Source organism: Myxocyprinus asiaticus, chromosome 27, assembly GCF_019703515.2.
Source record: "Myxocyprinus asiaticus isolate MX2 ecotype Aquarium Trade chromosome 27, UBuf_Myxa_2, whole genome shotgun sequence".
NCBI lineage: Eukaryota > Metazoa > Chordata > Actinopteri > Cypriniformes > Catostomidae > Myxocyprinus > Myxocyprinus asiaticus.
This window is the reverse complement of record NC_059370.1, coordinates 30,443,734-30,461,395: the sequence shown is the minus strand read 5'-3', so window position 1 is coordinate 30,461,395 and position 17,662 is coordinate 30,443,734. Positions and strand designations below refer to the sequence as shown.

Genomic DNA, 17,662 nt, shown 5'->3' with positions numbered 1-17,662 from the left:
CACAATATTTATTCGACATGCTTGATCCTCAAAAAAAAAAAAAAAAATGACACTCCTGATGCAGTGCGTCACCTGTTCATTCTGAAGTGCACAGACTTTGTACTGTATGTATCTAATTAAATCACAGCCTTGTTTGCGATTCCATGTTTATTTTGATTAATTGTGCAGCCCTACAAGGAAGAATCACAAAATTAGTCTAATGACGTGCACTTTAGGAAACTTAAAAAGGCCAAATAAAAAGTGCATTAAAATCATGGAAATGCCCTAGTAAAGGAATACATTGGGAAGCAAATTGATTCAATCATATGGTTTGTTTCAATGACCCAGTTCAAAAAATAAATCAATAATATATTTATTTGAGTGATCACATTGGTGAAACTGTTAAACAATTTAATTTGAACTTGATGCCTCCTTTAATGAGCTTATTTGATTCTGGACATGCTGTTCTGTAATTGGTTATTTTTTGAGAGAAAAGGAAGGAAAGAAATGGCTAGAAAGGTTGCACTGAAATGTTCCATTGTATAGCAATGGAATTATAAAGCATAAACTGTCATAAAACGTAAGTTGCACAATGCAAAACCTGGATGATTATGTGCAGAAAGAGCCTCTGTCTTCCATTTTATTGCTGTATGCTGTAGGCATATGAGAAACCGGTAGCCCTTACTCGACTGGCCTTGAGCTGGGATGTGCCATGTATTGCATCTTGCCCCCATTTGAACTCACTGTGGTGAGAGACAACCATCTTGTTATCAGTGAAAATGGAAAGGATGAGGTTTTGTTTTGGGATATACAAAGTATTCGATTGACGTTTATGTTTTTACACAGATGGAAGGTCAACTGATATTCCCTGTCTGTCACTCACTCGACATTGTGTCGATGTAGTGACACTAGGGGTTCGAGCTTGAGAGTCCCAATAACCTTTGCTTAAAATAGAAAAGGCCAATGAAAATTGGCGAGTGGAATTTGCATGCCACTCTCCGCCCCATACGGGTATAAAAGGAGATGGCGTGCATCACTCATTCAGATTTTTTCTTCGGAGCCAAATGCATGTGTGTTCGTCCTCTCACCTATTGCTATGCTGCTGGATTTTTTACTGCGCATATCAGCAGTCAACCTCGCACGGTCGAGTGTGGTGCTTCCCCTGGGCGCTTTGGCAGCCTGAGTCTGTGGGTGCTAAAAGAGTATATTCAAAATAGTACATTTTCTTTAAAAGAGCTCGTGCTTGGCGTCTTTTTAAAGATGTCCTTCCACGTTTGCGTTACTGGATGTGGCCGTTATCTCTCCCCTCCGGATACCCATGAAATCTGCCTAGAGTGTCTGGGGTGCCAGCACGCCGAGGCGGCTTTAGTGGAAGGGTTGTGTTCCCATTGCGAGAACATGCCCATGAGAACGTTGTGGTCGTGGTTCACTTCCTTCTTCATGAAGCAAGGAGCCACTGCGGCTGCTCCCCGACCCGGTCCTTCCTGGGCTGACGCTCAGCTGGCCGGGTTGGCAAACACCGCAGGTGATCTGAATGTGGACATGGGAGCGTTTCCACCGGCTCAGCCCCCGCAGACCTCCCATCCCCCAGCACGCTCATTCTGTCTGGACGAGCTGTCAAGCGATGCAGGCGATCTGCCTCAGGGCGGGTTTAATGTGACGTTCGCGGCACGCAACGAGGATGAGCTTTTCGATCTTGAGCTCCTGCCCTCGGGCGGTAGAGCACAGGATGAGGCGGACGCTGAGATGGCAGCCGTGCTTGCCTGGGCGGCTGCGAACATCGCCCTGAGCGTTCGCAGCTGGATGATTGGTTTCTTGGCTCGAAGCGCGACTCACGGCCATGCCGCGCCCTGGTGCTTTTCTTCCCGGAAGTGCACGAGAAGCTAACGAAGTCGTGGAAGGCACCTTTTACATTGCATTTATGCCCGCAGGGCACAGCCACCTGGTGCAACTGACCAAGGCTCCCTTTCAAGACCTGTAAGTTCTCTTCCTCTTTAATGACAAAGGCTTACAAGGCTGCGGGTCAGGCCACTTCCGCCCTGCATGCCATGGCCATCCTGCTGGTCCACCAGGCCAAGGCACTGAAAGATCTGCACGAGGGTAGGACCGAACCAGGGCAGATGCAGGAACTGCATACTGCAACTGACCTCACCTTACGTGCGACGAAGGTCACGGCGCACGCCCTGGGCCGGACGATGTCCACTCTTGTTGTCCAAGAGCGGCACCTGTGGCTCAACCTTGCGGAGATGCGTGACGCCGAGAAAGTCCGCTTTCTTGATGCGCCCATCTCCCAAGGGGGGCTTTATGGTGACACCGTCAAGGATTTCGCCCATCAGTTCTTGACGTTGAGGAAGCAGACCGAGGTGATTAAACACATCCTGCCATGGTGCAACCCGGCTGCCTTCAGGCCACCGAGGTGCCGCACCCCATCTGCTTCTTGCCAGAGCCGTTCCCATGTGGTGCCGGCCCCGGCTCCTGTACCATTGGATTCCGCACACCGGCCTCAAAGAAAAAGATCCTCCTGCAGGAAGTTGGCTCCACCTGCCCGTCAGCCGGCCCCCAAGAACCCCAGATGGGCTTTGAGGCAGTCCTGGCATGGGCCGCCCAGGGATGAGGCAACTACTCCTGACCGGTCTGGCCCTGGGAATCTCTCCAGACCCAACAACGCCCCTGGGCCAGCGCGTGGTGAGTATTACATCACCGAGTGCCCTCTGGGCCTCGGCACCAACATGGTCAATAAAAGAGCAGTTTCCTCATTCCCTGGGCCAGCGCACTCGCAGTGGCCAGGCGCTGGAAGTCTTTCCGGTCAACCAGGCAAACGTGAGTACCTCCCGTTCCCTCATTCTCCGTTGAGAGACAGCTGGCGAACAGGTAAGTGTGCTGGTCTCTGGGGCCACTCGCCCGCTCCAGTCACCAGCCACCGTTGCAGGCTTGCAGAGCAGCACGTCCCCCCTGGGCTGTCTTCCAGGTGGGGTGCCTGCTCTGCCTTGCTGCAAACCACCCTGCCTGGGCATGGTAAGTCCTGTTGTCCCCCTCGTGCCGCTGTCGCGGAGGCTGGAGGCCTGGTTAGCGCTCTCCAGCCCCTCGCAGTGGCTCATCAGGACGATTCGCCTCGGCTACGTGATCCAGTTCGCCAGACACCCACTCATCCACTACGGTGCAGGGCGACGGTGCCTCCATCATCCGGGCAGAGGTTGTCACCCTTCTGGCGAAGGGAGCAATAGAGCCCATCCCCATAGCCGAGTTGTGCAAGGGCTTCTACAGCCCTTATTTTATCGTGCCCAAGAGAGGGGGAGGGTCGCGCCCAATCTTGGACCTGTGTGCCCTGAACAAGGCCTTACACAGGCTTCCGTTCAGGATGTTAACGCAGAAGTGCATCCTGGCATCAGTATGACATCAGGATTGGTTCGTGGCCATCGACCTCAAGGACACGTACTTTCACGTATTGATCCTTCCTCGACACAGACCCTTTCTTCGGTTTGACTCTGAGGGACGAGTATACCGGTACAAGGTCCTCTTCTTTGGACTGTCCCTGTCTTCTCGTGTCTTTACCAAGGTCACAGAAGCTGCCCTGGCCCCGCTGAGGGAGCAGGGCGTACGCATTCTCCATTATCTTGACGACTGATCATTCCATATGTGAACTTCCCTGTTGGTAAGTCCATGTGAGGTATGCTCCACATGTTAACCTCCCTCAGGCAGGATGTGGTCTCCGTAGTGCTCTCCTTCCTGGAGAGGGAAGAGCACTTCCCAGCACTATTCTAGAAAGTGCTCGGCGGCAGATTGCTTAACAGCAAATTAAGAAAGGCACTGCCGGTAGCCTACTTGGGTAAGTGCCTCCTCCCCCTTAACGGGACTAGGGAGATGCCTTACCTAACTCGCTGGAAGGTCACAACATGGTTGAGCGCTCGCTGCATGGCATGCAGCAGCTTGCCCGTGTCCACTCTTCTGTACCTCGTGACATGGTTCAGCGCCTGCAGTGTTTCCTATAGGAACCCCTAGTGTCACTACATCAACACAATGTCGAGTGAGGTGACAGACAGGGAACATCTTGGTTACTGATGTAACCTCTGTTCCCTGATGGAGGGAACGAGACGTTGTGTCCCTCCTGCCACGGCACTGAATCAGCCACTGACATGGTCGGGACTCTCTATCGGCTCCTCAGCATAAATCTGAATGAGTGATGCACGCTATCTCCTTTTATACTTGAATGTCCGGGGTGGAGTGTGGCATGCAAATTCCACTCTGCAATTTTCATTGGCCTTTTCTATTTTAAGCAAAGGTAATTGGGGCTCTCAAGATCGAACCCCTAGTGTCACTACATCGACACAATGTCTCATTCCCTCCATCAGGGAACAGAGGTTACATCAGTAACCAAGATGTTTTGTGTGAACATCTTCAAAGGTATTGTTACACTTCTGAAAACAAACGTATTGTCTCATTTAAAATATAATATTCAGAATAATGAATGTGCATTACAATCCAATTTGATTACAATTGGCATCATTTTATAATTGGCATCATTTAGTTTTATAAAACATTCATGGGCAAAGAACCCTGATTATCCTGCTAAAATAAACCTTCCATTAGTCATTCCAAAAATAAGTGTTTCAGTCTCTGTATAAATCCATCAGTGTGCTAAAGGAGACATCTGGGAGTGAAAAGGACAGCGATTACTGTACGCTGTGGGTGTGAATTTTCACCCTCAACCATATTCAGAGCCTCGACACAACCATTTCATACTCCGTGCGGGATAAAAGCTGATGATGCGTGCAGAGGTTTACAAATGAAGAATGCTTCTTTATGAATATAAAAACAACCTTTTCATCAGTGTTGGCAGGGCTGATGGGATAATTCACAGTGTTTCGCCTCTGTCAGAAGTGACTTTTTCATTTGTTGTTTTCTCAAGCTTAGGAAAAATTTATTTCTTGCTTGATTTGTTTTTTGTTTTTCAGCTGGCTGTGCAGCTTAAGGCACAGAGGCATTTGTGAAGAATCAGTTCAATAAATGTTGTCTGTTATTTAACCTTGAATATCTGAAAAAACAAACAATAAGGATTGATAGAAGTGGGGACTGTATTTAGCTTGTGCATGATATCCCATGTGTGACTCATAAAAACAATATCTTTTGTAGCAAAGAACCACAAACATTGATTATCATTTATCTGGGTTGACTAAGACCCAGTTTACACCCGGTATTAAGATGCATTTTTGATGATCCGATCACGTTCAGCGCTAAATAGAGGTCTAAAATGTTTTGTGACCAGATCACAAAAATCACATACGAATGTGATTAAAAATGCATATGACCACATCACATTTGAGGTGAAAATGGTAATCCGTCCTGTATATGTCCCGGCAGCAGTGAAGCACCACCCCTCACCTGTTAATCAACCGCTGAGCTAAAACAAGACTTTAAAATTTGCCGGCTTTAAAATGGAAATAACTATCCAATCGGAAAATGTAAAAAAGCAGATTCTTACACAGACACGAAAACTTCATGGATCTTCTTCAGTGTGTCTGAAATCAACATGTAGGGACACTTCGAGAAGCACGAACATCTGCAGCTCAGCTTAATACAGGTAATTCACTAAAATAACAGACAATTCTGCTTGAAATGTTGCTTTTTAGCTGCATCTGGAAGAAATAGTGCGCCATTTTTATTTATTTTTTCACTTTTTCTTTTCTGACTTTGTTGTGCTTTAATGTCATGCAGTAATATGCTGACATAGTGATTGATATATGTCATCATGAAACAGTCCCTCCCCTTCAAATTTAACCGACCAGGTGTAAACAGCAATGTGTCTCACTTAACCACATGTGATCGGATCACCCAAGACGCATTTTAATAAACAGGTGTAAACGGGGTCTAAGAGTAAGTCTTAGACCACATCTTACCTGTGATAACAGTAACTTAAAGTCTCCTTAAGCCGGCGCCACACTAGCTGATTTTACCAATGATTTTCAGGTGCGAGTTTCACTAACATAATCGCCGGCCAGGCGGAGGGAGACAAAGCGCACATTCGCGTCTCTCAGTCGGAGGTCGTTAATCACTTGACCGTTGGGACTCCCTGCTGATTTAATGGTTCCGGCAACAAAAAAGCACATCAATACTGTTTGAAAAAATGTTTTCCGAGGCAGGGTCTTATGTTCTCATCAAGTGACCTATGAGCTTCTTTTGAAGAGGCACCAGAAAAGGTAGTGATAAGCTTGCATGGCTCTTTTGGGTATGTGTTTGGTGAGTTTGCTTTTTAAATTAGATTAATTTAGAGTAGTGAAACAGTTATAAGCCAATTTAGGTGGTCTTGGGCAGAACAAAGTGGTGTTGGAGAAGCTACTTTGAAACTGCATTTTCCCAAGCTTCAGGCTACTTATAATGCAAAATATTTAGACTAAAGTTAAGCTAAGCATTTTTTAAAAAAGTAGTTATCTACAATATTTAAGGGGACAATATATTTTTAAATACATAACTATTGTATGATGTACTCTAAATAGTATTTATTATTATAATGAATATAACATTTTTGCTATCAGAGCAGTATTTGTCTTTCACAGCAACAACTGGGATCTTAATTAGGTGACAGCATTTAAATTAAACAGATACATTTACACAAAAACAACTAATAAAACTAAAACATAATCATTTAAAAAAATGAGTCATACATAGTTAAGAACAGCACCTTTTAACAAAATATTTCATATTATCATAAATTAGGAGAGCTTGTTTGATTATAACCTCAGCTCAATCAGTTGTCAGCCTGTGTGTGCAATACAGTGTAACAGCAAAAGGATTGTCGTGCAATACTTCTGTTTGTTTGAAAACACTATTTTGAACTTAGCTGCTGTCATGTCACAACATAAAGCAATTTTGTTAATTGCTTCCCAACACTGAAACCGACAATTAAAAATTACTGGACAACTAGTATCCAGGAACTTGTGTGAATGTGAAAGGTTTTTGGGTTTTAATTGCATTGCTGTCTCAGTGTCCGTATATGTGCATGTATATTTGTGTGTGTGTGTGACTGTGGGTTTGTGTACACATTCTCAGGAGTGTTTGAGTTTGTATGGGCAGATGTTAAGTGTCTCTTTCAGGTTAAAAGGTCAGCCTTCTCCCTCCAGACAGAACATCTGTACAGTGCCCTCCCTCGCCCTGCACCTGGGTCCCAAAATCAGGTCACGTATCCTGAATTCACAGTTATAGCAGCATGCTGACTAGCACTTTTATTACAGCCACAGGGAACATGCCTCCAGAGAAACGGGTGCATTCATCTCATGGCCCCAGACAGCCATACATAGTGTTACAAACAAAAGCCACCCTTAAACAGAAGTTAACAATGCCTATTTCCAGCACAGCATATAGAGCTAACAGGAGACAGGAACTAAACTTTACTTCACCTGAGCACTGCAGAATTGCTCTTATTTATATACTGCAAGACTATAAGATTTAGCGTGTACAGTGTCCCCAAAAAGTATTTGTATAGCTAAGTTACACTTAATACAAGTAATTGCATTATTAACAAAATGTTATACTAAGTAGCAACTGCAAACAAATAATGCAAGACCTTTCCTCAGAACTAACTTGTCTGATCTCATCTGATCCATTATTTGCAGTTACATTTTACCAGCTGGTTCCAAGGTCATTTTTATTGGAAGTATGAAGTCAGTTCCCTTCAAGTTGACACAGCTGCCCTAGCAGAATAACCAAACAGTATAGTTCATCATATTAACTATGGACATTTTCCACAAAGACTAACAACCAAAAGTGTCCAAATCAATTTTGTCTTCATGTTGAACTTTTTGTATATTGTACACTGTATACTGTATCTATTGTAAGCATGTCTGTGGATCCCCGATCAGATATTGGGTCATCAGAGCATGTCACCCTACACAGAGCCATGAGGCTACTGCGTGCAGGTCAGTACTGCAAAATCTTGCTCAGTGCAGGGAGTCAAGACCCCATTACTCACCCCATTGTGCCTGAGCACCCCGGATCACTCCCAATTCCCAACTTCTCGTTTTTCATGTTCAAATACCATGTTTGATCCAGCACTGTTATTCCCATTGTAATGCACTGAGAAACAGCAGATTACATGGTCGGGCTGTTCTAGGCCAGCACTGATCCACTCAAGACACACACACACACTTGATCTGTTCTCCTTTTGTCGGATTTAGCTTCAAACAACAAACTCTTGACGTTGTGTTTTTCATTAAACTCTTAGAAAGATCTTTTATGGATTTAATCCCCCGTCTCCCTCACACACATACACATCCGTCTCTTGTTGTCCTTGGCAAATTCCGTTTCTCATGTTTAAAAAGAGATCAGGTGGATAAGTGGAGAGAGAGAGAGAGAGAGAGAGAGAGAGAGAGAGAGAGAGAGAGAAGCTTTATATTTACTGTCACAGATTTAGCGTCTTTCTGAAAAATACTTGCTAAATGGGGCCATGCTGACAGAAAACACAAAAGTATTCATGGCCGATGAATTGGAGCTTGCTACAAATCTCTCTTTTTATTCTGTGTACAAAATAAGAAACTAATCTCATTTCATAGCCAAAGGGAAATCTATTTAGGTTTGAGAGTTAGATTATATTTATTAATTAGTTTGTTCAAAATTAAAACCCGAGTCTGTGGAATGAATTGAAATGTTGAATATGCCCACTGTCAACCATCTGCAAAACGACACTAACCAAAAAAATTTCATAAATATACCATGGTACTACCATGTTTTTTTGTTTTTTTTTTTTTTTTCCTTTCTTTAAAGTACCTTTGAGTATCATGGAAAAAAACCATGAAAATGACATTGCAAGTACCATGGTATTGCAATCTGATTCCATCACTGTACCATGGTACTGCTATGGTACTTTTTTGTAAAGAGATAGCAGCACTGCATTAGGTGTTAACTTGGGCCAGAACAATTTGAAACCGCATTATGCCCCTTATGATTTAAGAAAAAATATTGGAACTTTGTTCCAGTTCCTGTTTGCTCAGATTTAGTTTTTTTTTTTTTTTTTTTTTTTTTATCCAGTACATACATTCTTTCTTGATTTAGTTAGTGTACTCACTTAAAAAAAAAAAAAGGTTAGACCCTGGTAGAGGCAATATACTGTATAAAATTCATTGCCTATAATCAACACCAGACTCAAAGGTTCTCCCACCCTTACAATCCAGTTTTAACCCCTGTCAGTGTGTATTATTTAATATGCATGGTTCTGTGAGGGCTCAGTTCATGCTCTGTATTATTTAAAAAATCTTAGCTTTTGGCACCCCATCTGCTCTTACTGATCAGACTACTGACAGCAATAGACATGGGATCAGCTCGTGGAGCTTGCTCTCAGGCAACTGTTATGGATCAACAAGCATGAGATGGGCAGGCTGAGAAAATGGAAATGGTTTTGGGTGCTGGTGGGTAGAAAACTTGACTTGGGAGGTTCGTCTTTATTATATTACTTTGTGTTTCATGGGGAAAACATTATTAGGAGCATGTTTGATGCTTCTTGCTCAGCCTCATTCTTCCCTCTTTCGCTTCTTCTGTTTTCCTCTGATAGACAAGAGTAATAAACGTAATATGAAAAAGTGATTTGTTTTCTATGTGGTTTCAGATGACATGCCATAGCATTCCCAAGCACCCCAGGTTACCTTTCACAAAAAAAAAAAAAAAAAGAAGAGCTGCCGCCCACAGTGTACATAGACATGGCTGTGGTGCAGTAAAAGGTTCCATGGCAAAAGAGTCGAACAGAGCTCGGTGCATCCTGCAGATGTATGCTCCAAATTCATGCTGCATTAAGGGTTACATTGAGGCAAACAATGTCAATTAATGCTGCTTCATGAGGTATGACAACGCAGCATCCAGCAACAGCAGCACAGCATTAAAGGAGGACTCAGGAGTTTCCTGTCTAATGAATGTCTTAACGAGCTGGTGGGCTTCCTGCCGCCACCGAACAGGTCTGTCTCTCAATTCAGAAAGCAAGAATAGCAAAACACAAACAGCTTTGGCAGGCTATCATCATTGGCAGCATCCTCTCTTCCCTGATTTGATGTTTTGTCTGATTGCATGTCACACTCACGGTGCTGTTATTCCTTTCATGTTTCCTGCATCACTGAACACAGCGTTATTGACATATTTTTGATGTGGCCAAATATAAGTGATTGACAGCTTGATAAAGGAGCGCCTGCAGAACTCCAATCATAGGCCTCTTAAACAATAAATAATAACTACTTTCTTACCTGACTTATGCTTCAACCTCTAATCATATGCCATAATCAAATATGGTGAGGTGAGTCTTCTCTTTAAATATACTGGCATCCAGTTCTTCTGACTTAATCACATGATTCTCAAAATTACAAACAATCCTTGCAATGACATCATTAGTCAGAACACAACATTCCTCTCAAGGTTAGGACACACTCACTGGGACACAGGCCTTATCAGTTGGAACAAACATGACAAGAGAACAATATGTCCAAATGCAACAGTGCAAAGTTATGTAGAAATATACTTTTAGTGATGAATTAGCATGTATTTGTGTCAGTAGTGTATTACCTAAAACTTAAACACCGATAAAACTCTTACTTAAACTGAATAAGTGATTAATGAAATAGTTAAAACTCACATGTATAATTGTCCTCTGGGAGCTGGGCTAAATGAGTAAGCACTGTTAACTGCATTCCTAACATGGGTCAGACCCTCAGTCACACCTCAGGGGACAAATACACAAATGACCTGCAACATTCTACACATGACTAAAAATGCTTTGATTAGCAATTGATTATAACAAATAGGCTGAAGAGACAGGGTAAACCCACCCCCTTCAATGTAAACTATTAAGATATATATTATACACATATTAACATTTATAGAAACAATGTAGAATTACGTTTTCCAGAGCCGCTGATCTAGAGTCAGCTTTTCCCATCCCATTAATAGTTAATATTTGGATTTAGGTTGGAGGAACTGATCCAAGACCAGCAATCAAATGCAGCTTCATCCCGGAAAATCCTCTATCGTTAGTATTTGTATTTAACATGCATTCATACTCACATCATGCCTGTGGCCAGGGTAAATACCCTCTGCTTATGAATATACAGTATATTTGTTTGTTCTCACAACGCAGGAAGAATTTGATGATTATGAATTATGTTACAGAGAGTTTACAGTATATTAAAATGCTGGTGTTTTTTTATTGTTTTTCTTTATTTCTCCTCAGGAGCTCCAAACCATCACAGCCAGTCCACCCTGCGGCCACCCATACCTCCACCACACAACCACCAGATGCTGTCGCACCATCAGTCCTCTGCCAACTCCCTCAATCGCAACACACTGAGTGCCCGACGCAACCCCATACACGCTCCTCCATCTGCCCCAGGCGAGGGGCCCACCACACCTGAGTCAGTTCAGCTGCAGGACAGCTGGGTGCTCAACAGCAACGTCCCGCTGGAGACAAGGTCAGTGGTCACTTTCTGCACACCCACCTCAACACCAACAACTTATACAAGAAAATAAATGACAGATTTAGATTCAAGGAGCATCACTGTCACATAGTGAGAACACAGTGGTTAAAGATGCATTTTTCACATGGAGGAGTATTCAAATAGCAGGTAATATTCTGATTCTGACAAAACAATCTCTCGATTCCCCCCAGGGAGCAAGATTATTGAGAGCAATGTGGCAGAAATCCTTTCTCGATTCAAAGAAGTGTCTTTATTACAATTCGAGAAGTGTTATTGGTTGGTTCGTTGGAAGCAATTTAGCTATTTTGACAGATCTAGTCATTTGAAAACAATAGATTTTGACCAATTTCTTTATGTTTAGAATATATATTACTGTCATTACTACACATATAATTGAAGGGGTGAAATTATGCTGTGTGCTTGATTTTCACACTCAAGTTACGTGAGCATTTAGAAGCGAACATAAAGCACTGTGTGCTCAACAATCAAACACTCACAAACAATATTATGCATGCATGGCTTTTAGCATATTAACATTCTACACATTTCTCCAAATACAAAAGCTCTCTCTCTCTCTCTCACGCGTACGCATTCGTCCCTGCGGCTCGGCTCTAACTTTCTCATTCTCTCTCATTCGCTGCTTTTTTTTTTTCATGCTTCTCCTTCTGGGCAGAGGGTCACCTCTTCTGTTCCCAGATCAGACAGGCAGTGTACTGCATGCACTATTTATGAGGCCGGGCTGTATGTTTAATTTACCAGGGCAGGTCTCAGGCCTGGAGGAAGTGCAGGCTCCTGACTGACTGTAATTAAAGCAAGGCTGATAGGCTGTCCTGTATGTCAGCAGGGCCATCCAACACTAAGACATGAATGCAGCGGGGCTGCCTCTGTGTACAGGACCAGAGAGTGGCAGGGCTTTGTTCAGTTCAGGGTCACCAGAGGTGGGTAGTAACGTGTTAAATTTACTCCGTTACATTTACTTGAGTAACTTTTGGGGGGGAAATGGGGAATGTTTTATGGTGGGAACTTTTCACTCTTACTCAAGTAAATTTCTGATGAACATTTTTTACTTTTACTCCATTACAATGGGTAGCATTCCTGTCTTTACATTACTGGATTTAATTTAATAAGGGTTATTAAATGCGTACTTTATTGAGATTTTTGAATGGGACTCTTACGACAGCGGAACTTCACAGCTGCACGCTATTACTTGAGTCGCGTTCAACACTACAGCAGCAAGCGTACCAAGCAAACATTTCTTCACTCCACACAATGCCTTCATTTTACATCAAGACAAGGATATATTTCAAGATTAAATTGCAGCTCCAACTTAAGAAAACACGGTGAGGTAAGTTTGAGAGATTGTGACAAAATGGGCTTGTCTGTGTCATGGTGATACTCATTCATTTTCAGCGTGTATCTGTAACTGTGGGCTCTTCAGTTTCTAAGTTTGCATTTTTATATCAGCGCTTCAACATATCAGTGTCTACTGTATAAATTCTTGTAAACATCTGCGTGAAGTGCAGATATTTTGCCCTGCCTATCGCGATTGTGAGCATTTATGCACGTGCAAGGTTGGCACGTGCACAGCGTTTGACAGATGTAGGCTGCCTTGTTTTATGGACAACAAGCTTCCAAACACAGAGATAAGGTTCAATTTACCCTTAGTGTACAGAACTAATTATTTAAATTCTTTTGACACTGACAATGCTGGACCATCACTGAATTAAATTCACGCAGGACATAAAAAGCTGTGAAATTATGACAGAAGGCATAAATAAAGCATGATCTTGCTTCAGTGTATAATTAAACATTGTATATAACTTGGGGCTGTGTGACATTGTTCATGTTTTTCACCATAATATTTACTAGAAAAAGGTATCTAAACTTCTCTTCTAATTGACAGATTCGTCCAAATCTGACAAGCATCCTTAAAGTGATAGTTCAGCCTTTAATTAATATTATATCATCATTTCCCCACCCTCATGTTCTTCCAACCCTGTGAAACTTTCTGTACTCTGTGGAACCCAAAAGATGTTAGACAGAATGTTAGCGACTGACAGTCTCAGTCACCATTCCCTTTCAAAATATGGAAAAAAAAAAAAAAAAAAAACATGCATTCAAAGTAAATTATGATTAAGGTTAGCATTCTGTGTAACATCTCCTTATAGGAATAACTTTTCCAAAATTGAAAAATCTTGCATCATTTACGCACCCTCATGCCATCCCAGATGTTTGTTTTTTTTTTTTTTTTTTTCTTCTGCTGAACACAAAGATTTTTAGAAGAATATCTCAGCTCTGTTAGTTTATAATAGAATGCAAGTGAATGGGTACCATAACTTTGAAGCTCAGAAAGCACATAAAGGCAGCATTAAAGGAATTAAAATGACACTGGTTCAGTCTATGTCATCAGAATGGATATTAATGTGGGTGAGAAACAGATCAGTATTTAAATCCTTTTTTACTAATAAATATCCACTTTCACATTCTTCTTCTTGTGTTTTTGGTGATACAATTATTTGTGCATATTGCCATCTACTGGGCAGGGAGGAGAATTAATAGTAAAAAAAGGACTTTATATATTATATTATATTATATATATATATATATGTGTGTGTATCTGTTTCTCACCACACCTATCATATGCTTCTGAAAATCACTGGAGTCATATGAATTACTTTTATGCTGCCTATATGTGCTTTCTGGAGCTTCAAATTTCTAGTCACCATTCACTTGCATTGCATGGACCAACAGAGCTGAGATATTATTCTAAAAATCTTAATTTGTGTTCTGCAGAAGACAGCAAGTCATACATATCTGGGATGGCATGAGGGTGAGAAAATGAGAGCATTTAAATTTTTTGGTGTACTATCCCTTTAATTTGATGCATGGAAGAAAGAATTCATATGGGTTTGGAACAACATGGTGGTGAATGATGACAATTTCCATTATTAACAATAATATTAATAGTATTATTAATCATTCTGTGATGTTTGTTATGTATAATGTACTGGAGTATAGAAGAGTAAACATTCATTACATTATATGTGAAAGTAACTAGTTACTCACTACTTGAGTATTCTATTTATTACTCTTACTCGAGTAATTTTTAACATTATTACTTTTACTTCTACTTGAGTAAAGTTTTTGGCTACTCTACCCACCTCTGAGGGTCACCCTGTGACATGCATGTACATGCACAATATGCCTGTGACCTCCAGCATTGACTTGTCTATGGTGTTTGATTGGATTCTTTGTGCTGGTGATTATGTGGCGGAGCATGAGACCACTTCCATATAATTCAGCTGGTCTGGACCTCCCACTAACACCTTGCTCATCTGAATTTACCCAACAGACCTTTCTAGTGGTCTACATTATCAGAGTACTGCAAATGGTTTCCAATAGAATGAATTAGAGGTAAATAAAGGCTTACACTGTAAGTAATACAGAGTGTAATATCAAAGCATTTAAGTTTCAGTTCCTTTAAGATTCTGACAGGTTTCTGAACACTATGAATGTCTTCCATTAGACGAACAAACATATAGTAACCAAACCACTCTGCACTACACAGGGATAGGCAAGTATTTTAACATAAAAAATTACACTTCACCTTAATATGCCTCTTATTTGAAACAATAGGATTATGCTTTTAGATCGTATTTCATGCCGTGTTTCATGTCAGTTCATAAAATAATTAATTAAATACACAAATAGATTAAATAGATTTGTGTCACGTTTAAATAGTAATTCTCACATTTCCCCAATCTTTTTAAGTAATGCTACGTCTCATAGTAATATTTAATTATTTATTTATTTAATCATAATATATATATATATATATATATATATATATATATATATATATATATATATATATATATATATATATATATATACAGATGTGCTCAAAAGTTTACATACCCTTGGAGAATTGGTAATATATGTACCATTTTTAAAGAAAACATGAGTGAGCAGGCAAAACACATTTATTTGATTTCTTATGGGATTCATATTCAACTGTAGGTTATAACAGAATGGCACAATCATAACAAAACAAAACATGGCAACAATGAAAAAAATGAAATGACCCCTGTTCAAAAGTCTGCATACCATTAGTTCTTAATACTGTGTATTGCCCCCTTTAGCATCAATGATAGCATGCAGTCTTTTGTAATAGTTGTCTATGAGGCCCCAAATTCTTGCAGGTGGTATAGCTGCCCATTCATTTTGGCAAAATGCTTCCAGGTCATGCAAAGTCTTTGGTCGTCTTGCATGAACCGCACGTTTGAGATCTCCCCAGAGCGGCTCGATGATATTAAGGTCAGGAGACTGTGATGGCCACTCCAGAACCTTCACCTTTTCCTGCTGAAACCACTAGAGGGTCAACTTGGCCTTGTGCTTAGGGTCATTGTCATGCTGGAAAGTCCAAGAGCGTCCCATGTGCAGCATTCATGCAGAAGAATGCAAATTGTCTGCCAGTATTTTCTGATAACATGCTGCATTCATCTTGCCATCAGTTTTCACAAGATTCCCCATGCCTTTAGAGCTCACACACCCCCAAAACATCAGTGAGCCACCACCATGCTTCATAGTGGGAATGGTATTCTTTTCACTATAGGCCTTGTTGACACCTCTCCAAACATAGCGCTTATGGTTGTGACCATAAAGCTCTATTTTGGTCTCGTCACTCCAAATTACAGTGTGCCAGAAGCTGTGAGGCGTGTCAAGTTGTTGTCGGGCATATGGTAACTGGGCTTTTTTGTGGCATTGGTGCAGTAAAGGCTTCTTTCTGGCAACTCGACCATGCAGCTAATTTTTGTTTAAGTATTGTCGTATTGTGCTTATTGAAACAACCACACCGTCTTTTTCCAGAGCAGCCTGTATTTCTCCTGAGGTTATCTGTGGGTTTTTGTTTGTATCCCGAACAATTCTTCTGGCAGTTGTGGCTGAAATCTTTCTTGGTCTACCTGACCTTGGCTTGGTATCAAGAGATCCCCGAATTTTCCACTTCTTAATAAGTGATTGAACAGAACTGACTGGCATTTTCAAGGCTTTGGATATCTTTTTATATCCTTTTCCATCTTTATAAAGTTCCATTACCTTGTTACGCAGGTCTTTTGACAGTTCTTTTCTGCTCCCCATGGCTCAGTATCTAGCCTGCTCAGTGCATCCACATGAGAGCTAACAAATTCATTGACTATTTATACACAGGCACTAATTGCAATTTAAAAAGCCACAGGTGTGGGAAATTAACCTTTAATTGCCATTTAAACCTGTGTGTGTCACCTTGTGTGTCTGTAACAAGGCTATACATTCAATGGTATGTAAACTTTTGATCAGGGCCATTTGGGTGATTTCTGTTATCATTATGATTTAAAAAGGAGCCAAACAACTATGTGATGATAAATGGCTTCATATGATCACTATCCTTAAATAAAAGACAGTTTTTTGCATATTTTCAAAATCAATGCCAAAATTTCACAATTTCTGCCAGGGTATGCAAACTTTTGAGCAAAACTGTATATATATATATATATCTTGTTTAATTATATCTGCAATGTAACTCCATAAAGGATAGCCTGTTAAATCTATGCTGTGATAAGCAGCACTAACCTTGACAGAAGCTAATGATGATATTTCTTAAAGTATTCCTGTCAAGTCAACTCATGTGGGTTGCAGCAATGCCTTCTGTCCTTTTTCATAAATCACTGAAAGTTGCCAATGTGTGTAATCAACTGGCTTTTTTCCCTGGTAATTTTTAGACAGCTATTATTGTCATACAATTCTTCCTCTCTTGCACTGATAACTTTGAAGTGCATTTAAAATGAAGACCTTAAAATACCCATTGAATGGCAGATGCTCAGGTGTGTTAGAATAGACCCATCAGGCAAACCCAGCAGAAGTAAGCCTGCCATCTGCTGAGACAGAACCGCTCACCCCACACCAATCCAAACCCCACCAAGCCAGGATGCTGGCCCATACTCTGGTCCCTCTCCCTGTTCCCCTACTAGCAGGCCCCACCCATCTCTGCAGCTTTTTAATTGGGGTTCTGTCAATGCTGAAGGCCACCTGTCACACACATGCATACCGAATGTTATTCACAGACTCATTTCCAAATTATTCAGATTCCTTAACTGTTTTACTCATCGCATTTGCGGAGGCTGTGGTGTGTGGCGAACAGGGTTGGGAGGGTTACTTTTGAAATGTATTCCACTACAGATTACAGAATACATGTTGTAAAATAT

At 41.4% G+C, this 17,662-nt stretch overlaps 1 protein-coding gene across 1 annotated transcript in view; it reads left to right on the top strand.

Moving 5' to 3' along the window:
• The window catches only part of LOC127418193 (teneurin-2-like), a 341,320-nt gene that overhangs the window by 236,043 nt on the left and 87,615 nt on the right, over positions 1–17,662 (top strand). The window contains exon 4 of the mRNA XM_051658641.1: positions 11,177–11,414. Within this exon, the coding sequence (XP_051514601.1) occupies positions 11,177–11,414 (238 nt within the window). The remainder of the gene's footprint in view (positions 1–11,176; positions 11,415–17,662) is intronic.